Raw genomic sequence first — 26,680 nt, 5'->3', positions numbered from 1 at the left:
TTTTGCTAGTCCAGCTCTAGCTACACTTCCAGCAATTACTTACATCACCAACAGGCTGCAGCCAAGGAGGCACTACAACAGCAGAACTTGCCACATAAGAACAGAGGAGAATTCCCTAGAGGATCCTGTAATCCTCCCTACTAGGAAGCATTGCCCACATTCAGTCACTCACCACGCGCAACACCCATATTGGGCCCCATCTTGAGCCGTGAGTGTACATGGATAATGGTGCTCCAGACTGCATCACATGCAAAATGTCCAGGCATGAATTGCATGGTGGCTGCCAGGTAGTCACGAGGCTGGTAGCTTTCCTCTCCAGGGTAATCTGCACAGAGAAAAAATATAGTAGAAGACAGAAGATAAAAGATATTGGATTTATATCCCGCCCTCCACTCCGAAGAGTCTCATAGCGGCTCACAATCTCCTTTACCTTCCTCCCCCACAACAGACACCCTGTGAGGTGGGTGGGGCTGGAGAGGGCTCTCACAGCAGCTGCCCTTTCAAGGACAACCTCTGCCAGAGCTATGGCTGACCCAAGGCCATGCTAGCAGGTACAAGTGGAGGAGTGGGGAATCAAACCCGGTTCTCCCAGATAAGAGTCTGCACACTTAACCACTACACCAAACTGGTTCTGCAAAGAGAGATTTAACAGCCAGCCCACCCATTCGGCACAGTGACTGCCTTGCACATTCTTCCTTCATGTGCAGGCTAGCCATGGAGAGGAGGTCTCCAGTTTTTTAGAGCTTTCCAAGTGGCTGCCAGTGTTTCCTGCCCAAACCAGCATGTGACAGGAGAGGAGGGAGTGCTCCTCACTCAGCCCTCTCTTTGCCCCTATGAGAGTGTGGCTCATTACACAGAGTAGCCCATTGGTATGAGGGCAGGAGGGAGGGATGTGTGCCTGTACAGAATACCGCTCAGTGAACAGTTACAGGTAAGTGCAACCTTGTTTTCATTATTGTGATTTCTGTGCAGTCCCATATGGCCATGTCTTCCATTCTGCCCCTGCTTTTCATTAGGTAGGGTGCATGACTTGAGCCATGAATGCCTGTAAAGAACTATGCCAGAGGTGGCCAATGGTAGCTCTCCAGATGTTTTTTTGCCTACAACTCCCATCAGCCCCAGCCAGCATGGCCAATGGCTGGGGCCGATGGGAGTTGTAGGCAAAAAAACATCTGGAGAGCTACCGTTGGCCACCCCTGAACTATGCTATGGTCCTGGCATGGCAGGAGGCATTTATCTGTTGTTTGCCAAGCTTCACATCCTCTGTGTAGAGGACTTTGATCAAAGATTTCTTATAATCAAGGAGGTGGTCAAAGTATTGTACCATCCACTCTTAGAGGAATATCTGATGCCTCCTCATTATCACCATAAAATTAGCAACCCTGAGATCCTTGCACCAGATGTGTAGATCTTCCTGCCCAATCCATCCAGTTTGCACCCTTCTTTGTCCAGAGGCTTGAGCAACTGCTCCCTGCTTGGAGGGAAGCATCTCCACCACTAGAGGCTGGGGGTGCTAAACCAGAAACTACCATCCTTCTTTCTTATATAAGTTCCCTACCTTTTTAGCAGCTGCAGGGATGAACACTGGCTTTGTCCAAATTTTATTGGAAATGTCAACCAAACCCTTAAGCATGAGAAAGACAGCAGGCCCATATTATCCATTTATAGGACCTTTGGGACAGGATCTGTTGACTTTGGAACACAACATCTAGGTCCATGGCTTGACCCATCCTCAAGAGCTGCTCAGAATACATTCTGAGGTCCTCCACAGGTGAGATGGGCAAGTGAGAGCCAATGGTGCAATCCGGGGATGGAACTGAAGGAGCATCATGACCATGAATTGTGCCCTATTCTGAGTTGGAGTCATGTGGTTCTAAAAGAGACAGAGTGAGCCTTATGCAAATGGAACCAGACTTCACTCGGATCTGACAGCTTTTGGAGTCATGCACCTTTGTTATGGCTGCTGCCAAGGATACTGTTGAGCCCAAGGAACTCAGTAAGAACATGGGCTGCAAGCAAATCAAGGTGCTTGTGAGGGGTACCATTGATATTGTTGGGGGTGAAGTGATAGCACATCTCACAAGCAGTACTATTGTGCAATTTCCCCATTAAAAAAAATAGGCATGAAGTTTGGTTGTCAGACTGGGTCATCATAGTACGGTAGTCCACACACTTTTTAAACATAAAGCCATCCTCTCTCAACAATTGAAAGCAAAGGTGAGAGTAAAAAATAGGCTAAACATAAGGAAAAAACTCATGAAGAAGCACCAGACAAGGAACACTCAAGAGAAAGAACTTCTCAGGGCAGTGAAAATGGAAGGAAGAGCATTGTCCCCTCTCCTGTAACATACTGATTTGGGTGGGAGATGCCAGCTTCTGACAGGAGGGGGAGGAGTACTCTAGCCACTTGGAAAGCTCTAGAAAGTTGGAGAACTCCTCTCTGTGGCTGGCCTGTGCATGCACAGTCTCATGTGGGCCTGCACAGAAGTCATGATGATGAATAGCCTACTTTGTGTGCAGATATTGTTCAAAGCTCTTACCATCAGGCCCAGTGCGTTGCCGGTATGTATAGGGTGTCTCACTTTTCCATATGTCCTCCTCACTTTCAGCAACCAACAGAGAATTGCAAATATGACTATCATGCAGATCCTGTAGCAACAGCCGCTATAGATAAAGGAGATCAGCAAAGATAGAATGGAATGCTTCCTAACCTAGTTTGATCTAACCACAGTCTCTGCTTCTTGGTGGTGCTGGCACAACTCATAGGGCAAAGTCTGAAAGTATACTTGCCTTATGTTAGAGCCTAGATAGTTGTAACTGCACAAAATTGACCTAGCACCAGGAAGCTTTAAATTTCCACATTGAAAATGTCACTTTCCCAGTCCTCTTGGTTAAGGCCAAAAGACAAACCAGTGCTGGTTCAAAAGCCAAGATTAAAACAGATCTCATTACAGTTTCTCAACTATTATTTGCATAATTCTTAATTTATTTTGCTTTTAGTGACATGTCAAAATTTGACTTTCCTTGTTATATATCTGTTTTTTCACCTGCACTCTTTTTTAGTTGGGCTCTGGTGACCATATTCATGCTGGAAACTAGTAGGGAGATACTTCTGCTATTTAAAGGGGCAACAATGATAGCCTGAATGCATCATATTTACCTGATTAACAATGCGGCAGATCTCTCCGACTTTCTTCACCACACTACGGTGAAGATGAACACACTCCCCTTCCTCATTCAGGGTTGTTTTCACTGCACTCAAGCTGCTGTGTTAAGAGGAAAAGAAAAAGTCTCAGAGTCAGAAGATCCTGAGAAGTTTCCGTTTTTATGAGCAAGAGGATGCACAGAAAAAGATGACCATCTGCTATTACATGGCTCACAGTGAAATCCTAATGACAATTTACTGAGAGTAAGTCCTCTTGAATAGACCTCAGTAGGTTTCTGAGTAGACCTGCTTAGGATTGTTCTGTCAGAGATTGAACATAGTGACATACATTGAAAAGCTGAGCACTGACAATGGTTAAGAACCTACTGACACATGGTGGTTGCAGGAGACTAGATGGTCTCAGTATCCTATAGTGGCCCCCACCTTGTGGAATGGGATCTTTGAGGAGGGGAGGGCAGCACTTTTAGGAAATGTTGTAAGGCTATTTTATTTGTGAAGGTTTTTAATTGGGTTTAAGTTGCAGACATTTCCTTGCGGAGAAAGGACTTTATTCATTTTGTATGTTTTTAATTTCTGGAACTGTAAGCTGCCTTGAGCCACAAGAAGAAAGACAGGATTTAATATTTTATAAATCTTCAAGTACAGCAAAAACAACCTGCAGTGTCACAGAAGAACTAATATGAGAGTTGGCCAGAGCAAGTGACAATATAGTTCAGAAGCCAGTTGCGGTTCTTAGCGAAGATGAGGTAAGGGGAGGAATAGAGAGACCTCTGTGTTAAAGCCACATTCATCCTCTTAAGAATTAGAATCCCCAGCTAGGGGTTATTGGAAAGGGATAGAAGAAGAGACTATTACCGTGTATGGGAACAGACTTCCACCCGATCCTGATGGATTTTTATGATCAGCCAGAAGTCAGGCATGAGGGGGCACTTGGATTCCAGGTCACTCATCACTGCCTCCTCACATTCAGAATCACTGCTACCACCATCATACCCTAGTAAAGGAATGCATACACACACACAATCTTGTGAGGTGCTTGGCCAATCTATCCTGATGGAAGGCTAATAACAAGGCCCTTGGAGAGCCCCCTGTTCACACAGATAATCCAGTTCATCCACTCACCTAGGAAATCAGAATCCATACTACCCTGACTGGACACCAGGCTCTGTACTCGACTGGGATGCTGCTTCCCACAACCTGCAGGGAAGAGAGGTCAGAAGCTCTTGACAAACTTCCCTCTATGACATTTTGAGTCTCCAAATTATCTCCCTGCTATGAGTCCAAGATTCAACTTGAGCCTTTCAGCTGGGCGTTTACAGTTCAGACATCAACAAACTGGCTTACAAAAGAAGGATGCCAGTATGACACAAAGTTGTTTTTACTCCAGCAGATGCTCCAGTTGTTTGATGAAAGAAACTAGACAAGACTGACTTCATGAAGCAATGCAAGTGCAGCAGCCTTTTTGGTGCTTATGATCTCATGAACTCAACTGCACTAAAAGGGCTTTGATAACAAAAAAAAAATCAATATTGAAGCAGAGAAATGAGGAAAAGCACTTTAACAGACACCCTTAGTAGAGGAACGGCATGGGTGAGTCTTTACAAATACAGCCAGCTCTAACACTGGCACTGCAGACATCTGAAAGGGACATTTTTCTTCAACAAGCAAATTTAAAATGCATCTTTGCACTGTTTCCTACAACATACAGCCATGGCAAATGGTATATATTATAAAACACAACAAATGTCTTTGCTGACTTAAGAATAATGATGAAAGTGAAAACAAGCAGTCCTTAAGATCTGGACAGCATTTGCAAAGAGAGAACCAGGAAGGGCTGTTTGTTATTTTCAATGTGATCCTTCCAATTTTTGAACTGTGTTACATACAAGAACTTGAATAACATTAAAAATTAGTAATAAGACCTGTTGTGAAGAAAAATGCTCTGGGTGAGTGCCTTCCACCCTTGATGTCTTACCACCCACCCAAGTGAAGGCATTCACTCCGCTCCACCTCAAGGGAAGCTGATCTTTGCCATCTGGAGAGCAGTTGTAATTCTGAGTGATCTCCAGCTCTCACCTAGATATTGGTAACAGTAGTTCCTCAGGAGAAAATGGCACTGTACCTGTCTGAGGTCCCACCCCTCCTCAAACACCACCCCTTAAATCTCCAGGAATTTCCTAACCTGGAGTTGACAACTCTATCTCCTTCCCTTTATCTGTCCCTCTGACTTCAGCTTTCCATCACCTTCCCCATCCCTGCAGCCTCTATATAGGAAAAGCACAGTCTTTCTCCATAGTGAGTGTGTGTGTGTGTGTGGGGGGGAACCAAAGCAGCTTACATCATTCTCCTCTCCCCCCCTCTCCTCTGCCCTACTTCTCTACTCTATGAAGTAGGTTAGGATGAAATCTGTGACTGGTCAAAAATCACCCAGTTAACTTCCACAGCAAGAACCTGGGTCTGGCAGACCCCGCTCTAAAGCCCTAACTCTATGCCACACTGGCTTTCATAGAGGTGCAGTTGCTGAACAGTAGCAAGCAGCCAGGCATAGGGTAGTCAACCCCCAGGTGGAGCCTGAAGATCTCCTGGGATCACAACTGACCATCAGACAACAAGCCGCCCTGAGCCGCCTCGGTGGGGAGGGCGAGATATAAATCGAATAAAATGAAATGAAATTAAAATGAAACAGATCTTTCTCCCCATCCTGGAGAAAATAATTGCTTCAGAGGGTGGACTCTATGGCAATCTATTCACTAGTTGTTTTCAAATAGAAAGAAGAGGAAAAGGGAAAGTGGAAACAGAAAAGTAAAAATACAACTAGCAATACGATTGTAATCCTTTCTGCATGACAGTGGATTGTTAAGATAAAATGTTTTAACATATTGTTACATGTTTCTGATCCTATCACTATAATTTGTATAAAATCTTATAACAATTGTAAGTATTTGTTTAGACTTTACACTATCTATTTTCAATTCTGTTTCTATTGTATGCGTATCATATATGTAGTATATATAGTAGAAGATAAGAGTAAAAGTTCACACCAGTAGATCTTAAGTAAATCTTAGGTTTTAGGTCTTAAATATCTAACCAGACATATACGGTAGTTTCTCCCAATATTTTCTTGCTTCTTCATTAGATTTCCCAGCAAGCAACTGGGATAAGTAGTCCATCTCCACCGTTTCCAATATTTTCCCCATCAAGTCGAGTCTCGTAGGAATTTCATGGAGCTTCCACTTCTGTGCGAGTAAAATTCTAGCTGTTGTATTAATATGTACCATTAAATGTCTTGTCACTTTCATGTAATCTCTAGGATATATGTTCAATAAAAATAGTTCTGGTTTAAACTGAATCTGTATCTTCAGAATTTTCTGTAGTACTTCATGCACTATCTTCCAATAATCTTTCACCACCTCGCAGGTCCATCACATATCACAGGTCCAACATGTTCTGTACATTTCCAGCACTTACTAGACATTATTAGAATAAATTTTAGAAAGTTTCTGAGGAGTTACATACCATCTATAAAACATCTTATACAAGTTTTCCTTAAAAATTATTGACTTAGTAAGTTTAATATTAGATTGCCATAGCATCTCCCATTCATCTAACATAATATTACAACCTAGATTTGTAGTCCATTGGATCATACAATCTTTTTCTATCTCGTCTTGCATCTTCATCTGTAATAGATATGAATATAATTTCAAAATCAGTTTCTCCTGAGGGTCCAGAAAAATTTTGTCTAATGGATATTATTCCGTGTTAAAACCTATTACCTTGTCTTTGGCATATTCGGACTCTATTTGTGATCTCAACCACCAACTCATTTTAATATCCATGTCCTCTAGTTCTTCCTTTGACTTCAAATTGTTATCTTGTTTCAACAGTTCTTCATATTTATAACTCTGATTTGGTTTTATAAGATTTGGGTGTGTAAACGCTTCAACTGGAGATACTATCTATTCACATGAGGCCTGTCCCTTTACTGTAAAAAGCAGCCTGGCTTGCCTAGCAACAGCCTCTGGCTAGCACTCCCCAGGCAGGAGTCATGGCCTCTAAGGAAACACTCCCAGTGGGGCCTGGCCTCCCTGGCTATTTCTGTGGCCTTTGGAGGCTGTGTGTGCTGGGAGGCCTTTTATGAGGCTGCAGTAGGTCTGCAGCACTTTCTGAGACTGGTTGACAGAGAGGACACAGAGAAGAGTTGGAGATGTGGCTGTCTATGAGGTAAGACTACTTTCAGCAGTTTGTTCAACATTCCTGGGTTTGCAGTGGGTGAGGGAGAGCAGAGTCAGCCAATGCGAGGCCAGAGGGCGTGACGGATGTGCAATGAACCAATAATTGATGTTGCACAGGCCAACCCAGTCCCAACCAGGCCTCAGATTCAGTGGGAGCTCACAGGAGCACAGCTCCTGAAGAGAGTTCCACCTCCTCCTGAGAATTCCACCTCCTTGTCCATTGGATAGTATATGTAGCTGCATAACAATCCCTGGATGAATTCCACCACCTATTTTTCTACAAGATGACCCCTGGTCCCAACCAATCAGATTGTTCCATTTTGCCACCACGACATAGGTTTTATTACTAAAGGATAGCAGGTGGCTGAACTGCACAAAACAAAGCAAGATTTCACAGAGCAGTAATATCTGCCTTGAACTTCTGCACAAAAGATGGACCAGTAAATAAAGCCTACTTAAAAAATGACACACAGAAAAACTCAACACAACATGCAACAATAGATAAGGTAGCTGAACAGAAAACCGAAATGAATCCCCCAGGATTCACCCAAGTTCAGTATATGGCCTAGCAGAACAAAATGGCTGACAATTAGCCAGGAAAGAGAACAGTTTCTGAAGATCTTTATCATAAGCCAATTTCCAAACAAAACAAAAAACAATCCATCTGAAATACTGGTATGTATTCTAAACAGCAAAACAGCCAACTTGCAACTTTCTAGCCTTTGCAAAAAGATGAGAATCCATGCTGGTTTGTCATTACAAATGAACCCTCAATCACCTGTAGTCTGTCACAATCAACTGGAAGCACTTGTTCCACTGTGGCTCACAAGCCTATGAAAGATTCTCTCAATCACTGCGAGTCTGTTAAGTGCTGTCAAGCCACATCCAACTTACAGCAACCTTATGAATTAATGACTTTCTTTTCAAACTGCCAGATTAGTTATTCTATACCAGGGGTGTCAAAACTCATGTGGGCCAGATCTGACACAAATGAGACCTTGTCAGGCCAGGCCATGTTGGACTTGGCCATATGTGTACCTATTTAAGATTAGATAGCAGAGAGAGAAACTTTATAAAGGGCACCTGGAGAGGAGGCAGCTGAGAGGTGATATGATCACCAACTTCAAATACTTGAAGAACTGTCATATAGAGGATGGTGCAGAATTGTTTTCTGTGGCCTCAGAAGGTAGGATCACAACCAATGGGTTGAAATTAAATCAAAAGAGTTTTCCGCTCAACATTAGGAAGAACTTCCTGACCGTTAGAGCAGTTCCTCAGTGGAGCAGGCTTCCTTGGGAGGTGGTGGGCTCTCCTTCCTTGGAGGTTTTTAAACAGAGGCTAAATGGCCATCTGACAGCAATAAGGATCCTGTGAATTTAGGGGGAGGCAGGGCTTTTTTTGAGCAGGAATGCACAGGAATGCAGTTCCAGCTGGCTTGGTATAAGGGGGTGTGGCCTAATATGCAAATGAGCTTCTGCTGGGCTTTTCCTACAAAAATGCCCTATCCTAAACAATGGTGATGTCAGGGGGTGTAGCCTAATATGAAAACATTAGCACTCATTTGTCTTAAAGGTGCTCTCTTTGTATTTCTCCCATGGGATCAAGGGAACTGGGCAAAGGAAGTTCTGCCTCTTTCCTTCCTTCCCCAGGGAACCAGCCAACTGAAGGAAGAGAGGCTTGTCTCAGTAGCTCTGTTGTGTGATTGAGAGATCCTGGCAAAGCAAGCTCTGCCTCCCCAATTCCTCCCCAAGGGAGGAACCTCAGCCAATGGAAAAAATGGAGGTTTTGCTCTGTAGCTCCTGTGCGATTGAGCAAGCCTTGCAAAGCAAGCTGTTACACATAAGGAAGCAAGAGAGAAAGAGAGAGAAGGAAGCAGATGACAGCCAGTTGCTCAGGGGCCTGATAGGAACCCTCTGGGGGTCTGAATCACCCCCCCCCCCAGGCCACATGTTTGACACCCCTGTTCTATACTATTGCAACTTGCTGTGTATCATAAAATGGAACAGGAAGAATTTAGGCACTTGGGTAACATGGCCACCAAGATTCTAATTTTTTTAATCATACACATTTTTTTCCATAGTAAGCATTGCTTTGTCACACTTTAAACACTTATAGTAATTGTAGAATATGCTCTTAGTGAACTTCCATGAAGTACTCAATATTAGCCACCAATGGAAAGCTGTAGGAAGATTACTGTATTCATGTCAATAGGAACAACATGGAAAAAAGCATGGAAGTAAAAGAAACCTGGCTTGGAAGACCTAGAAAAATATGTAAAGAACGCGCTGGGTTAAGGATGTAGACAGCCAGGGTCATAGCCAAGAACAGATCCAGTTGTGCACAGAACATAAAGCACTGAGGCCTCAGACACAAGAATGCACTCTTCTTTGCATGGGCTTTGGCATACAGTGGAGTTATTTGAGAATTACTGAAGTGCCTGGCTTCTTGCCAGTCATTTCCTTTTGCTTTCAAGCAATCAGTCATGCCCTGGGAAAATGTAATTGCTTAGTTCGCAAGATGACTTCAATTAATCTAAGGACATTTCAAACAATCCCATGTATCTAAACCCCTGTTCTCTTACACACCACTTTTCATCACCTGGTCCCCATCCTAATATTCAGTTAAAGGCAACTCCTCACCTCTGCCTGTGGTCACAGAGTCTGCCAGACTCGCAACAGATGGTGTTGCTGAGGGTGATTTCTCATTATTCCACTTCTCTGAGGAGGAAACCAAGGCCTGCGGCTGGGTCAAAGGAGACTCCTCATCCAGACAGCCATGCTCCAAAGTACTGGCCTGTTCCAGCTTTGAAACTTCCTCTGATAACTGCATTACAGTGAAAGGGACAGAAATGAGAATACGGGCTAGGATGTATCCTTCCCAGCCATCATCGCAGCAGTATGAGCCCTGCCACTTTCCATCTGAAACAAATGCCCTTAGTAGCCTACCTCAATGTGCGTGGGGCTATTCATCCCCAGTAACTCTCCTGTCTCCAATCCAGTCCTGCTTTCACTTGCTGGCCATGCCCAGGGACCATGAGTCTCCTCAGGGGGAGTGGAACAGGGTAAGGAGTCTTCTGTCCTGTTGCTGCTATCACACCTGCCTCCTGTTATGGTGCTTGCAAGTGTCACTGGAGGGCTAGGCCCACCTACGGAGGCATGCAGGCGACTGATGGAAACATAGTAGAAATCATTCCCTTCAGCATTGAGTACATAGCCTGGTAAGGTCATTCTCTGGAACTCCTGCAAGAAGAGAATGGGATGAAGCTCCACCGGCAAAGAACAAACAGAAACAGCTACAAGGGTGCTGGAGAATATTGCCCAAATACTTTGGCCACCAAATGAGAAGGGAGCACTCACTGGAGAAGATTCTGATGCTGGGAAAGACTGAAGGCAAAAGAAGAAAGGGACGGCAAAAGATGAGATGGCTGGACAGCATTACTGATGTAACTAACACGAATTTGAGCAGACTTCGGAGGATGGTGGAAGACAGGAAGGCCTGGCGTGACTTGGTCCATGGGGTCGCAAAGAGTTGGACTCAACTGTGCGACTGAACAACAACAAAAAGTTCTCAAAAGTGCTGAAATGCCTCAGTGAAGGACAACATGGCTATCCCTAATGGGGGTAATCTTGAAACCCCTCTTAAAGAAACCTTCCCCGTATCCAGAAAATGTCTGGCTCAACTACCACCAAGAACGAAAATATCTCTCTTTGGGGCAATATGGTTGTGCAAGTGGTGGTTAGAAAACTCTATGCTTTCTTAAATGAGACTGATTGCCTGGATGCAGTTCAATCACATTTCAGGCCTGATTTTGGAATGGAAACTGCCCCAGTCACCCCAACGCAGGTGTTCATAAGTTGTTGCTGGTCTTAGTAGCCAGCTATTACTTTCTATACCAAACTCTTAAGAGTTATTTGAGAAGGTTAATCAGCATGTGGGTAAGAGTCATTCAGTAGGCATTACACATGTGAACTTTCAAAAGGTATTGACAAGTTACCTCACCAAAAACTCCTGAATAGGTTTAGTAGTCATGGAATAAGAGCACAGGTCCTCTTACAGGTTAAATATTGGTTAAGTGACAGGAAGTAGGAATGAATAGACTTCTTACAATGGTGTGGGAGAGAAGACACCAGCTCAGGAAGGAGAATTTTGAGGGGAGGAGGTGGCACACCATTTCCCTCTATCTCCTCTCTCTGGGGAAACCCAAACCTTTCCCAGCTCTGCCCTGACTGCCCCAGCAACTAGCCTACTGTCTTAGCCAGCTTCACCTATACCTGCATGCGGCTTGGTCCCCTCCCTACTACTTCTATGTGTGGGAAATGCTGGTGTGATATTCTCCATGTGTTCCCAAAAGTTTTTAGAGTTAAAAGTTATGGGGCTGGTCCTGGACAAACTTGCCAAGCTGAAAGACCTACTTGCCAGTATCAAGTAGGATAGTGCCATTGTGGAACCTTGCCCCAACAGATGACCTGTGTTGGGAAAGAGACAAAGAGAGTGCAACCTGATGACTCTCCAGAATCTCTCAGCAGTTTTCAGTATCACTAACTGTGGTATATTCTGGGAGGGAGGGGCCATGGCCCTGATTGTTTTATTGAATATTGTTTATTGTCTATTTTATGCTGTTAGCCGCCTTGAGTCTGTATGGAATGGGCGGGATATAAATATAACGTAAATAAATAAATAAAATAAATGGCTCAGTGATAGAACCTCTGCTTGGTATGCAGAAGGTCCCAGGTTCAATCCCTGACATCTCCAGTTTAAAAAGGCCAGGCAGTAGGTGATGTGAAAGGCCTTCATTTGAGACCCTGGAAAGCCACTGCCAGTCTGAGCAGACAATACTGACCCCAATGGACCAAGGGTCTAATTCAGTATAGACAGCTTCATGGCTCAGTGGACTGGTTGGCAGGGATGAGTGGTACCAGAAGGCGGTGCAGGGGGATAGCCGCTCAAACCCAAGGTATTTATGCTATTGGGTTTCCCAAGATTCTAGTCTATGTCCCATGTTATTCAGTATCTAGGTGAAATTGTTGGGAGTGTAGTCCAAAGAGTGAGTTAACTGCCATCAGTATGCTGATAATAAGCAACAATAGTTCTCCATTTCATCAACATCAGTTGAGACAGAGGATATTTCAAAAAAGTGCTGGGAGGTAGTAATGTGCAAGATGAAAGCCAATAAACCGAATAAGGTGGTAAAAAAAAAAGGTAAAGGTAGTCCCTTGTGCAAGCACCAGTCGTTTTCGATTCTGGGGTGATGTTGCTTTCACAATGTTTTCACAGCAGACTTTTTTATGGGGTGGTTTGCCATTGCCTTCCCCAGTCATCTACACTTCCCCCCCAACAAGTTGGGTACTCATTTTACCGACCTCGGAAGGATGGAAGGCTGAGTCAACCTGGAGCTGGCTACTTGAACCAGCTTCCGCTGGGATGTCAATGCCAAATCAGAAACTGAGAAGTCATGGATGGAACTACAATCCCCTTGAAAGATGATGTTCACAGTTGGGGATGCTATTGGATCTGTACTCATAGCTGGAGGTTCAGGTATTCTGTGTGGCAGGTTGCATCTTTGGCCAGTCTCCTTGCTAGCAGTGGCCAGCAGCAGCTCAAGGCGGAACAGTGCCCTAGGCAGGGTGCCCCGCCTCCTCCAAAAATGGCAGGTAGCAGCCATGCACCTTACTGCGGAGCGCATTGTGAGGCTGCCCTAGCTCCGCCCCTGCATCTGATACAGCTGGCAGAGTGACGGGCAGCCCTGCAGCGGTTCTGCAGTGCAGGTGCGTGGCTCCCCTGCACCTGGTTTCACTGGTATTTTCCTCGCCATGGAAACAAGGGCGAGTGGGTGGGCCATCCAGCGTCCTCCTAGGGCTCACAGCGGTGTCCTTGCCAGGGCCACGCCCTTGCCAGTGGCCCTTCCTCCAAAGACATGAATTGGATACAGTTACTCACAATCTCTTCGCAACTCCTGTACTAAAGTATTTAGACTGCTACCAATTCATTCAGCTATAAATGCTGGTAAGCCCGATGTGGTCTGGAACCAGGGGATTTGAAGGACTCCTGAATCCCATATGAAGTGGGTTGCACTCTAGAAATGTTGGGGGTTTTGGGGGGGGGGGAGTGCCTTTATTATGCAACTTCCCTTCCCACAGATATTTCTCTGGCATCAGGTTGTTTAGAGTGTGTGTGGCAGTTTTTGACATTTGTTCTCTGTTTTAAATTACCACTGGTGATTATTTTAGTGCCAATTAATTTACATTTTAAAATGTGTCTCCTAGTGTTGTTTTAAGGTGCTAAGAAATTTACTATTATTGTTGCTATTAATGACCTACAATCCATGCCAGATAGTGACACTTCGCTCAAACAGGCACTGGGGGGCTGACCTTGACTACAGACAGCCTACTAACCTAAAACAACTTCTCATCCACAATGATAAACTACTTGACAGTAACATGGACTTTGGTACCAAGGCCTATAACAAACCAGGATACCAACTTTGCTCTTGTATTGATCCTAGCAATGCCATCAGTGGCCCCAGCAACATCAGCCATACCATCTCAGATTCCTACTCCTGTTCATTCTCTAATGTGATTTATGCCATCATGTGTCAGCAATGCCCTTCTACCCTCTGCACTGGACAAACAGGTCAGTCCCTTCAACAAAGAATTAATGGATGTAAGGCTGACATCAGAAACCACAACATTAAATAATGAGTAGGGGAACATTTTAACTTTCCAGGACTTCCAGTTGCTGACCTATAAGCAGCAGTTATCTTACAAAGGAATTTCAAAGGGAGATGAGAAAGAGAGACTGCTGAATTGCAACTGATAATGAAGCTCAAGACAATGTATTCACCTCAAATGAATTGAACCTAGGCTGATTTCTGCACGCCTATTACTGCTCTCCATATTGCACCTTCAATGGTCACTTGCCTGCTAATGTCGTTTTGCATCTGAAATCACTCCACTTTCCAATATATACAACAGATGGACTCACATTTTAACTGTATCTGAAGAAGGGAGCAGTGGCTCATGAAAGCTCATACCAGAGACAAAAATTTAAAGTCTAGTGCGATTATAAGAAGGCTAAAGTTTTGCACATATGCTAGGTAACATTAACTCACAGCTGAGTACAGAGATGAAAACCCCAAGGAGCATAAAACATGGATTCCAATGTCTCTACACTAATCTGCAGAGTATGGGAAACAAATAGGAGGAATTGGAAGTTCTAATACAGGAAGAATATGACTGAAACTTGGTGGGATGACACAATTGGAATATTAGGATTGAGGATACAACTTATTTAAAAGGGACAGACAAATAAGAAAGGATGAAGGAGTCACATTATATGTAAAGGAAATATATACTTGTGAGGAAATATGTGAACTTGAGCGTGGAAGTTCAGTTGAGAGTCTCTGGGTAAAAATAAAAGAAGATATAATATTGATATTATGGTGGGGGGTCTGCTATAGACCACCAAGCCAGGCAGAGGACTTTGATGAGACAGTCCTAGAACAGATTACAAAGTTCTCAAAGAGATGGGACACAGTGGTCAGGGGAGATTTCAATTACCCAGATATCTGTTGGAAGTCCGGCTCTGCTACAAATGAAAGGTCAAATAAATTCCTGACTTGTCTTGTTGACTTCATTTTCCAGAAAGTGGAGAGGGAAACAAGGGGATCTGCTAACTTGGACTTGATTCTAACCTATAGGTTAGAATCTAATCAACAGGGAAGGTTGATGAGGTGGAAGCAGTGGACACCTTGGGTAGTAGTGACCATGTGATTTTGAAATTTATAGTTCTAGGAAAGGGAAAAGCTGTACATAGTGAGACATATAGGTTGGACTTCAGGAAAGCAAACTTTGACAAACTTATAAATTATGCTGGGTAGAACCCCATGGCCAGAAATACTTAAGAAGGAAGATGAAGAGGTGTGGGAATTTCTTAAAAGTGAAATATTGAAGGCACAATCACAAACAATTAATAAAAAAAGACTCATTTAGGAAATGGAAGGAGGGTCTTATAACCAAGGTTGAATATAAACAAATAACTAGTGTTTCTAGAGAGAAAGTTAGGAAAGCTAAAATTCAGTACGAGCTTAGGCAAGTGAGAGATGCTAAAAACAACAAAAAAGGTTCTTTCCTTATGTACAAAGTAGAAAAAAGAGCATGGACATGATAGCCCCTTGCAGGGACAGGAAACATAAGAACAGGAAACAAAGGAGAAGCCATGTTGGATCAGGCCAATTGCCCATCCAGCCCAACACTCTGTGTCACACAGTGGCCAAAAAAAAAAACAACAGGTGGTGAAGAGAGGACAGAACTGCTCATTTCCTTCTTTTCCTCAGTCTTCTCTTGTGAGGGAAAAGGTGCTCAACAAGGCCAAAACAGAATACATGATGAGGAAAGGGAGTTGCAGGCAAGGGTTGTCATAGGGGTAGTACATAAAACCTAGTTTCTTTAAATGAAACTAAATCCTCAGGCCAAATGAACTGCATCCAAGGATACTAAGAGAACTTGTGGATGTAATTTTTGAGCGCCTCTGGCCATTATTTTTGAGAATTCTTGGAGAACAGGTGAGGTGCCATAAGACTGGAGGCGGGCAAATGTTGTCCCCATCTTGAAGAAGGGGAAAAAGGAGGATCCAGGTAACTTCCGACCTGCCAACTTGACGTCTATACCTGGAAAAGTTTTAGAACAAATAATCAAACAGTCAGTCTTTCAGCATTGATTAGTTGACAGATTGCACCCAAAGTGTGCTTGTGAATGGTTCCTCGTCCTCTTGGAGAGGAGTGACAAGTGGAGTATCTCAAGGATCTGCCCTGGGACTTGTTTTGTTCAACATCTTTATAAATCTTGGATGAAGGAATAGAGGGAATGCTTATTAAATTTGCAGATGATACTAAATTGCGAGGGATTGCAAATACAATAAGAATTTCTGTGTTTTGAAAGACTTCATTCTGAGGCTTGGGTGACTGCTGAAAAGGCTGAGTTGTGATAGCTGGGGAACTGCTGTATGTTTGGGTGAGTGGGCTAAAGGTGAAAGTGATTGATTGATTGATTGATTGACTGATTGAGAGTAATTGTTGATGATTGCTTAGGAGTGGTCTACTCCACCCTCTTTGCATTTTAAGCTGCGCCTTGCCAAAGGCGCGAGCCGAAGGGCGAGAGCTAAAGGGCTCTTGGCCTGTGGCTCTTTGCCTGGGGGCTTCCTAAGGACCGGGAACCCAGATCCCTGATTTCCTTGTTCTCCCAATAAGGTAAGTTGACCTTCCAGAAGGGGAGCCACGTAAACAACAGCATTTAAAGAGGACTGTATATTTAATATATATATATATCATGAAGGTAGAATGCCAGCAAGGGGGTGGGGGCTTTCCAGTGTTTTGCACTGAGTGTCACATGTATGACTATCTGCCCACAGGACAGAAGTCTTGGGTGTGTGCTCGATGCAAGGAGCTCCTGGTCCTCAGGGAACGGGTTCGTGCCCTTGAGGCCGAGGTGACTGCCCTTGAGAAGCAGAGACAGTCAGTTAGGCAATTGGGGAAGACTCTCGGGGGCGTATTAGATGAGCCCCACTCTGAACGTGGCAGCCCCGTTGCTGCCAGAGAGCGTGAGGGTCGAGAGGGAACAGGGCACCTTGCTGAGGACAAGGGGAATGCGCCCTCAGAAGGGACCTCTTCTTCGGTTGGTGAGCAGGTATCCTTTCGCGCCAAGGAACCATCCCTGGGCAGGGGGAGAAGGGGGGTCTTGGTAGTTGGTGATTCGATCCTTAGGCAAGTAGATAGCTGGGTGGCAAAACCGCATATTGACCGTATGGTGACTTGCCTGCCTGGTGCGAAGGTAGCGGACATTACACGTGTAGTAGATAGGCTAATAGATAGTGCTGGGGAGGAGCCTGTGGTCGTGGTGCATGTTGGCACCAACGATGTGGGGAAATGCAGTCGTGAGGTCCTGGAGGAAAAATTTAGGCTGCTAGGTGGGAGACTTAAGGCCAGGACCTCCAAGGTGGCCTTCTTGGAAGTGCTACCTGTTCCACGTGCGGGGCAGGAGAGACAGGCGCAAATTAGAAGTCTCAATGTGTGGATGAGACGATGGTGTAAGGAGGAAGGGTTTAAGTTTGTTAGGCACTGGGATGCTTTCTGGAACAAGCGGGAGCTGTACAAAAGAGACGGTCTCCACTTGTCTCCGGATGGAACCAGGCTGCTGGCGCTTAAAATCAAAAAGGTGGCAGAGCAGTTTTTAAACTAAATCTTGGGGGAAAGCCGACAGGAGATGGAATGTCTCTGGTTCGGGAGGACTCATCTCAAAGAGATGAAGGGTTGGCTTCTATTTTTCTACCGAGTAACGGATCAGAGTTGTCCACTGTGATGGTGACAAACAGTATGGACTGTCTGCCAGAGTCTCGAGGCGGCAGGACAGAGGTGGCGGGCCTAGCTTGCCTGGGAAATTATAAATGTTTGTATGCAAATGCTAGAAGTGTCCGAAGTAAAATTGGTGAATTGGAATGTTTAGTGTTGGGAGAAAACATAGACATTGTGGGAATTTCAGAAACTTGGTGGAATGAGGAGAATCAGTGGGACACAGTGATTCCTGGATATAAGTTATATCGGAAGGATAGGGAGGGAAAGGTTGGAGGTGGGGTGGCTCTGTATGTCAGAGAGGATATACGGTCCAGTAAGACTGAGGTCAGAGAATTAGATTCCCTTTTAGAAATGCTTTGGGTTGAAATAGAGGGCCCAAAAGGAAATTTAACTATGGGAGTTTGTTATCGCCCACCAAATCAAAAGAGAGAGGACGATTATAATATGATGAAAGGATTAAAGATAGCGGCTAAACGTAAAAACTGTGTCGTAATAGGTGATTTTAACTACCCGCAGATTGATTGGGTCAATATGTGTTCTGGTTGAGAGAAAGAGATTGAGTTTCTTGATGCTCTCAATGACTGTGCTATGGAGCAGATGGTCTCAGAACCTACCAGAGGAGGGGCGATCCTGGATCTGGTCCTAAGTAATGCCCAAGACTTAGTGAGAGACGTAAAAGTGATTGCGCCGCTTGGGAACAGTGACCATAATGTTATTGATTTCACCGTTTGTATAAATAGGGAGTTGCCCAAAAAGACCGCCACAACCACATTTAACTTTAAAAGGGGTAAATTCTCTGAGATGAGGAGGCATGTGAGGAGGAAACTGAAAGGAAAGGTAAATACAGTCAAAACCCTTGGGGAAGCTTGCAGACTATTTAAAACTATAATCCTAGAAGCTCAGATAAAATACATACCACAAGTTAGGAAAGGCACAAACAGGTATAAGAAGAGGCCAGCATGGTTAACAAACAAAGTAATGGAAGCTGTAAAAGGTAAGAAGGACTCCTTTAAGCGGTGGAAAACCAGTCCAAGTGAGATTAATAAAAGGGAACACAGGCAGTGGCAAATCAAATGCAAGACTGTGATCAGGCAGGCAAAACGGGACTATGAGGAGCATATTGCAAAAAACATAAAGACCAACAATAAAAATTTCTTCAAATATATTAGAAGTAGGAAACCAGCCAGGGAAGCAGTGGGGCCCTTGGATGACCATGGGGTAAAAGGATTACTGAAGGAGGATGGGGAAATGGCTGAGAAGCTGAATGCATTTTTTGCCTCCGTCTTCACCGTGGAAGATGAGAAGTGTTTGCCCGCCCCAGAACCACTAATATTGGAAGGGGTGTTGAAAGACCTGAGTCAGATTGAGGTGACAAAAGAGGAGGTCCTACAACTGATAGACAAATTAAAAACTAATAAGTCACCGGGTCCGGATGGCATACATCCGAGAGTTCTGAAAGAACTCAAAGTTGAACTTGTGGATCTTCTAACAAAAATCTGTAATCTTTCATTGAAATCTGCCTCTGTTCCTGAGGACTGGAAGGTAGCAAATGTCACCCCCATCTTTAAAAAGGGTTCCAGAGGAGATCCAGGAAATTACAGGCCAGTCAGTCTGACTTCAATACTGGGAAAGTTGGTAGAAACCATTATCAAGGACAGAATGAGTAGGCACATTGATGAACACAGGTTATTGAGGAAGACTCAGCATGGGTTCTGTAAGGGAAGATCTTGCCTCACTAACCTGTTACATTTCTTTGAGGGGGTAAACAAACAACAACAACAACAACAAATTTTATTTGTATCCCGCCCTCCCCGCCGGAGCAGGCTCAGGGCGGCTAACAACATGGTTCAGAGTTAAATTATACAAGTAAATAAAACTACATTAAACATTATCAGCATTTAATTAAAATCTGGTTAAGCTTTAAAATTAAATTAATTAATTTTTAAAAGTGCTAGTGCTATGTTTACTTTTTCTGATGGCGGTTTCCTTCGCAGTTTCCATTTTCATCAGGGAAAGCCAGTCTGAAGAGGAAAGTCTTGCAGGCCCTGCGGAACTGTTCTAGGTCCCGCAGGGCCCGCATTTCCTCTGGAAGTTGGTTCCATAGGCTCGGGGCTATAGAGGAGAAGGCCCGGTTACGGGTGCTTTGCAGCTTCACCTCTCTCGGTCCGGGGATAGTCAGCAGGTTTTTCCCGGCTGACCTCAGTGCTCTCTGGGGTTCATATGAGGAGAGACGGTCCCTAAGGTAGACAGGTCCTCGACCATATAGGGCTTTAAAGGTAATGACCAGCACTTTGTAACGAACCCAGTATGTAACTGGCAGCCAGTGCAGTTCGCGCAGCCCAGGCTGTATGTGCTCCCATTTAGGGAGTCCCAGCAACAGTCTAGCCGCTGCGTTCTGCACCAGCTGCAGCTTCCGGGTTCGGTACAGAGGCAGCCCCATGTAGAGGGCATTACAGTAATCCAGTCTCGAGGTGACCGTTGCATGAAGCACCATTGCCAGATCTTGGCGCTCTAGGAAGGGAGCCAACTGCTTTGCCCGCCTTAGATGGAAAAAGGCTGACTTGGCAGTGGCTGCAATCTGGGCCTCCATTGATAATGCAGGCTCCAGTAAAACTCCCAGGCTCTTAACTCGGTGCGCCGCTTTCAACGGCGCCCCGTCGAAGACCGGGAGAGGTATTTCCCCTCCCCGAGCGCCCCGACCCAGACAAAGGACTTCTGTCTTCGCTGGATTCAGTTTCAGCCCGCTCTTCCTCAACCAGGTTGCCAAATCCTGCAGGGCCCAGTCTAAATTCTCTGGGACGCAGTCAGGCCGGCCGTCCATTAGCAGAGAGAGTTGGGTGTCATCTGCATATTGATGGCACCCAAGTCCATGTCTCCTGGCAATCTGGGCAAGGGGGCGCATGTAGATATTAAATAGCATTGGTGAGAGAACTGCCCCCTGAGGCACTCCACAATCCAGTGTGCGCCTCTGGGACAGCTCGCCCCCAATTGCCACCCTTTGTCCCCGATCCTCGAGGAAGGAGGCAAGCCATTGTAAGGCAGACCCCCTCACCCCTACATCGGCGAGGCGGCGGGTCAGTAGCCGATGGTCAACCGTGTCGAACGCAGCCGACAGGTCCAACAACATCAGCACCGCCACACCGCCCCGATCCAGGTGCCGTTGGAGATCATCTACCAGGGCGACCAGTACTGTCTCCGTCCCGTAACCCGGGCGAAAGCCGGACTGGCAAGGGTCTAGGATGGAAGCGTCATCCAGAAAGCTCTGCAACTGTGACGCCACTGCCCTCTCTATAATTTTACCTAAAAATGGTAAATTAGAGACCGGTCGGTAGTTTGCCAATTCGGCCGGATCCGCTGTACTTTTTTTCAAGAGGGGACGGACCAAAGCCTCTTTTAGAGATGATGGAAAGCACCCCTCTGAGAGGGATCTATTTATGATGTCCCGTAAAGGACATTCAAGCTCCCTCAGGCAGGATTTAATTAGCCAGGAGGGGCATGGGTCCAAATCGCAAACTTGTGGACAAAGGAGACCCGATAGATGTTGTTTACCTTGACTTCCAGAAAGCTTTTGATAAAGTTCCTCATCAAAGGCTCCTTAGAAAGCTTGAGAGTCATGGAGTAAAAGGACAGGTCCTCTTGTGGATCAAAAACTGGCTGAGTAATAGGAAGCAGAGAGCGAGTATAAATGGGCAGTCTTCGCAGTGGAGGACGGTAAGCAGTGGGGTGCCGCAGGGCTCGGTACTGGGTCCCATGTTCTTTAACTTGTTCATAAATGATTTAGAGTTGGGAGTGAGCAGTGAAGTGGCCAAATTTGCGGATGACACTAAATTGTTCAGGGTGGTGAGAACCAGAGAGGATTGTGAGGAACTCCAAAGGGATCTGTTGAGGCTGGGTGAGTGGGCGTCAACGTGGCAGATGCGGTTCAATGTGGCCAAGTGCAAAGTAATGCACATTGGGGCCAAGAATCCCAGCTACAAATACAAGTTGATGGGGTGTGAACTGGCAGAGACTGACCATGAGAAAGATCTTGGGGTCGTGGTAGATAATTCACTGAAAATGTCAAGGCAGTGTGCGTTTGCAATAAAAAAGGCCAACGCCATGCTGGGAATTATTAGGAAGGGAATTGAAAACAAATCAGCCAGTATCATAATGCCCCTGTATAAATCGATGGTGCGGTCTCATTTGGAGTACTGTGTGCAGTTCTGGTCGCCGCACCTCAAAAAGGATATTATAGCATTGGAGAAAGTTCAGAAAAGGGCAACTAGAATGATTAAAGGGCTGGAACACCTTCCTTATGAAGAAAGGTTGAAACGCTTAGGGCTCTTTAGCTTGGAGAAACGTCGACGGAGGGGTGACATGATAGAGGTTTACAAGATAATGCATGGGATGGAGAAAGTAGATAAAGAAGTACTTTTCTCCCTTTCTCACAATACGAGAACTCGTGGGCATTCGATGAAATTGCTGAGCAGACAGGTTAAAACGGATAAAAGGAAGTACTTCTTCACCCAAAGGGTGATTAACATGTGGAATTCACTGCCACAGGAGGTGGTGGCAGCCACAAGCATGGCCACCTTCAAGAGGGGGTTAGATAAAAATATGGAGCAGAGGTCCATCTGTGGCTATTAGCCACAGTGTGTATGTGTGTGTATGTGTATATATATATATATATATGTATATATATATTTGGCCGCTGTGTGACACAGAATGTTGGACTGGATGGGCCATTGGCCTGATCTAACATGGCTTCTCTTATGTTCTTATGTACAGTAGAAGACAGATACAGGATGATCTTGACAGGGTGGAAAACTGGGCTAAAACAAATAAAATGAATGTTAAATGTAGTGGCATTTATGTAGTAGAACAAATGTAAGGTTCTGCATTTAGATAGGAAAAAATCAAATGCATCATTATAGGATGGGGAAAACTTGTCTTGGAAGTAGTATGTGTGAAAAGGATCTAGGGGTCTTTGTGGACCATACACTGAACATGAGTCAGCAGTGTGATGTGGCAGCTACAATGGCAACTGCAATTTTGGGCTGTATCAACAGAAGTATTGTGTCCAGATCACGCAAACTTGTTTTACTCTGGTCTGGTTAAACCTCACCTAGAGTACTGTGTTCAGTTTGGGGCACCACAATTTTAGAAGGCTATAAACAAGCCGGAATGTGCCCAGAAGAGGGCAACGAAGATGGTGAATGGTCTGGAGACCAAGTTCTGTGAGGAAAGGTTGAAGGAGCTGGGTATGTTTAGCCTGGAGAGGAGACAACTGAGAGGTGATACGATCACCATCAAAGCAGTCGAAGGGCTGACACGCAGAGGATGTTGCGGAGTTGTTTCCTATGGCCCCAGGAGGTTGGACCAGAATCAACAGGTTGAAATTAAATCAGAAAAGTTTTCAACAAAACATTAGGAAGAACTTCCTAACAGAGTAGTTCCTCAGTGGAAAAGGCTTCTTCAGGAGGTGGTGGACTCTCCTTCTTTGGAGGTTTTTAAATAGAGGCTAGATGGCCATCTGACAGCAATGCTGATTCTCTGAACTTAGGTAGAACTTAGGGAGGAGGTATTTCTGAGTTTCCTGCACTGTGCATGGGGATGACCCTGGAGGCTCCTTCCAACTCTTATGATTCTATCACAAATTGTTTTAGTCTTTAAGATGCTACTGGCCTCTTACTCTTTTCTACTTGTTGCTATTATAGTGTATGTGAGACCTTCTTTACTGCTGTTATTTTAAGAAGATTTTTTTTTAAGAAGATGATTTTGGATTTATATCCCGCCCTATACTCTGAATCTCAAAGTCTCAGAGTGGTCACAATCTCCTCTACCTTCCCCCCCCCCCCCCAACAAACACCCTGTGAGGTAGGTGGGGCTGAGAGTGCTTTCACAGCAGCTGCCCTTTCAAGGACAGCTTCTATGAAAGCTAAGGCTGACCCAAGGCCATCTCAGCAGGTGTAAGTGAAGGAGTGGGGAATCAAACTGGGTTCTCCCAGATAAGAGTCCACGCACTTATCCACTACACCAAACTGGCTTTTAAAATGTGGTTATTTTGTGCTAGTCTTCTAAAATTGTTTTAACTGTCTGCAAGCCACCTTAATCATCTTTAATAGAGAAAGTGGGATGGGCATTATTAAAATAAATGAATAAACATTCTGCATGCATAAAAGTGAGAAAAGGTGGCATAGAAAGCTATTGAAAGTGTCTAGCTGTAGTTCATGACCCAAAAATTAAATGTCTAAGAACTGTAGAGAACAGCAGTCATACAGAAAAAGCCTGAATACCCATAAGGATGGAGCACTTCTTACCTCGCAAAACCTTTCCAGAGAGCTCTCAGGACCAAATACAAACTGCAAGGGGACAGCTTCGCAATGACAGCTTGGGCGGCCTTGGGAACTATAAACATGTGAAGCCACTCGGCTCAAGATATCAGCAGTGATTGGGCGTGAGTGGCGCAATGCTGACACGATTTCATCATCCAATAGCCAGCGGATCTGAAGCAGAAGAGACAGAGAGTTATGAGAAGAATATGCAGGCCTTGTTATGGGGCTTATCTCCAGGACTTAAATTTCTGTCAAATCTTCTGCATTCGTACTTGGCCAGACCACACTCCAGGATTCACAGATGGGCATAACTAGGGCCGGACCTAGGCAAGGCTAACTACTTACGTCCCCACCACCTGCACTGATAACCAATTTTCAAAAACAGATGGGGAAAATGAAAAGCACAAAACTTGAAATTGCTCCCTGACCTGGATAGCCCAGAGAAGCCTGATCTTGTCAGACCTTGGAAACTGAGCTGGGTCAACTCCGGCAAGTATTTGCATGGGGGACCTCCTTGAAATAATAAAACTGGGAGGGCAGGCACTATTCAGCCCCCTCTCCCTCCAGACCCCAAGTAGAGGTCAGTTCCCAGAGGCTGACATGACTTTCAGGTGTGCAATGTGTGCATGCACACACACACACAGAATGGAGAGATCAGGCTGCTGCTGCGGCACAAACCCATCATCATCATCACATTTTATTTGTATCCCGCCCTCTCCGCCAAAGCGGCTCAGGGCGGCTCAGAGAAAGGGTTTAAAGTTTAAAACTCATAAGAACATAAGAGAAGCCATGTTGGATCAGGCCAATGGCCCATCCAGTCCAACACTACTGTGTCACTACTCTGTGGCCAATACCACTGATGGACCTCGGCTCCATATTTTTATCCAATCCCCTCTTGAAGCTGGCTATGCTTGTAGCCGCCACCACCTCCTGTAAAAGAACAATGGCAGCACAATACATAGAATACAAAAATATCAAAAATATTGTGCAAGACACACACTCTTGAATAGTTTATACAAAATTAAGTAAATTATATTGTGCCATATAATGAACAGCCTACAAAAGTAGGCATACATTCATACAATCAGAAATTAAAGCCAAACAAGAGTCTCAAATACAGTGTTTCAGGGAGGACCCCTCACAGTCTCTTAATTTTCCAAATAGAGTACTAAGACTCAATAATAAAGTTCCACAGGAGTCCCTCCATTGCTTGTTGGCTTCTGAAGGAAAAATTCTTGCCTTCACGCAAACTCTGGCTTTGATTGCATTCCGCTGCTCCTGCAGCTTCCTCGTAAGCCAACTGTAAACAACAGACGGTCACGTATCCGTCACGTCTGTTGTTTACAGTTGGCCTATGAGGAAGCAGCAGAACGTAATCAAAGCCAGAGTTTGCGTGAAGGCAAGAATTTTTCCTTCAGAAGCCAACAAGCAATGGAGGAACTCCTGTGGAACTTTATTATTGAGTCTTAGTATTCTATTTGGAAAATTAAGAGACTGTGAGGGGTCCTCCCTGAAACACTGTATTTGAGACTCTTGTTTGGCTTTAATTTCTGATTGTATGAATGTATGCCTACTTTTGTAGGCTGTTCATTATATGACACAATATAATTTACTTAATTTTGTATAAACTATTCAAGAGTGTGTGTCTTGCACAATATTTTTGTTGGCCACTACCTCCTGTGGCAGTGAATTCCACATGTTAATCACCCTTTGGGTGAAGTACTTTCTTTTATCCGTTTTAACTCGACTGCTCAGCAATTTCATTGAATGCCCACGAGTTCTTGTATTGTGAGAAAGGGAGAAAAGTACTTCTTTCTCTACTTTCTCCATCCCATGCATCAATCTTGTAAACCTCTATCATGTCACCCCGCAGTCGACGTTTCTCCAAGCTAAAGAGCCCCAAGCGTTTTAACCTTTCTTCATAAGGAAAGTGTTCCAAACCTTTAATCATTCTAGTTGCCCTTCTCTGGACTTTTTCCAATGCTATAATACCCTTTTTGAGGTGCGGTGACCAGAATTGCACACAGTATTCCAAATGAGATCGCACCATCGATTTATACAGGGGCATTATGATACTGGCTGATTTGTTTTCAATTCCCTTCCTAATAATTCCCAGCATGGCATTGGCCTTTTTTATTGCAATCGCACACTGTCTTGACATTTTCAGTGAGTTATCTACCACGACCCCAAGATCTCTCTCTTGGTCAGTTTCTGCCAGTTCACAACTCATTCTCTAGTGTTGCGCTACAGTGGCAGCCTGATCTGCCCATTCTATCCTATTGGACTGCCAGTGCAGTGTGACGCTAGAGAAGAGGTGTTAAATTTTAAACCCCTTGTCTGTGGTTGCACTGCAAAGGCAGAGACTGTTTTTCCTGCTTTTGCACCCCAGGGAGGGGAGACAGTCCAATTCTTCACCCCTGGACTGTCGGTGCTCTAGGTGATCACCTAGTTTGACTAGTGGGTGGTCCAGCCCTGGGCATAACAGAAGAGAGTATACAGGAGCAATATTTCACTGGAGTCAGAGCAAACAGGGGCAAGGGGTAAGTGAACTTACCTCTGTCATAGTAGCTTCAATGGCTTGCCTGTGTACTCCAGGAAGGTTGGAAAGTGCTGGATGCCT

The 26,680-nt window shown here is 44.7% G+C and overlaps 1 protein-coding gene across 1 annotated transcript in view; it reads right to left on the bottom strand.

The window, feature by feature from the left end:
• Window positions 1–26,680, bottom strand: part of SZT2 (SZT2 subunit of KICSTOR complex) — a 139,239-nt gene that overhangs the window by 29,645 nt on the left and 82,914 nt on the right. Inside the window, exons 35-43 of the mRNA XM_060233013.1 lie at window positions 26,615–26,678; window positions 24,046–24,231; window positions 10,347–10,640; window positions 10,014–10,224; window positions 4,289–4,363; window positions 4,022–4,160; window positions 3,161–3,263; window positions 2,541–2,664; window positions 173–325 (exon numbers count right to left, since the gene is read on the bottom strand). Of these exons, the coding sequence (XP_060088996.1) occupies window positions 173–325; window positions 2,541–2,664; window positions 3,161–3,263; window positions 4,022–4,160; window positions 4,289–4,363; window positions 10,014–10,224; window positions 10,347–10,640; window positions 24,046–24,231; window positions 26,615–26,678 (1,349 nt within the window). The remainder of the gene's footprint in view (window positions 1–172; window positions 326–2,540; window positions 2,665–3,160; window positions 3,264–4,021; window positions 4,161–4,288; window positions 4,364–10,013; window positions 10,225–10,346; window positions 10,641–24,045; window positions 24,232–26,614; window positions 26,679–26,680) is intronic.

The sequence above is a fragment of the Heteronotia binoei genome, chromosome 2, assembly GCF_032191835.1.
Source record: "Heteronotia binoei isolate CCM8104 ecotype False Entrance Well chromosome 2, APGP_CSIRO_Hbin_v1, whole genome shotgun sequence".
NCBI classification, from domain to species: Eukaryota; Metazoa; Chordata; class Lepidosauria; order Squamata; family Gekkonidae; genus Heteronotia; species Heteronotia binoei.
The sequence above is the reverse complement of the archived record's forward strand: the minus strand, read 5'-3'. Positions and strand labels throughout refer to the sequence as shown.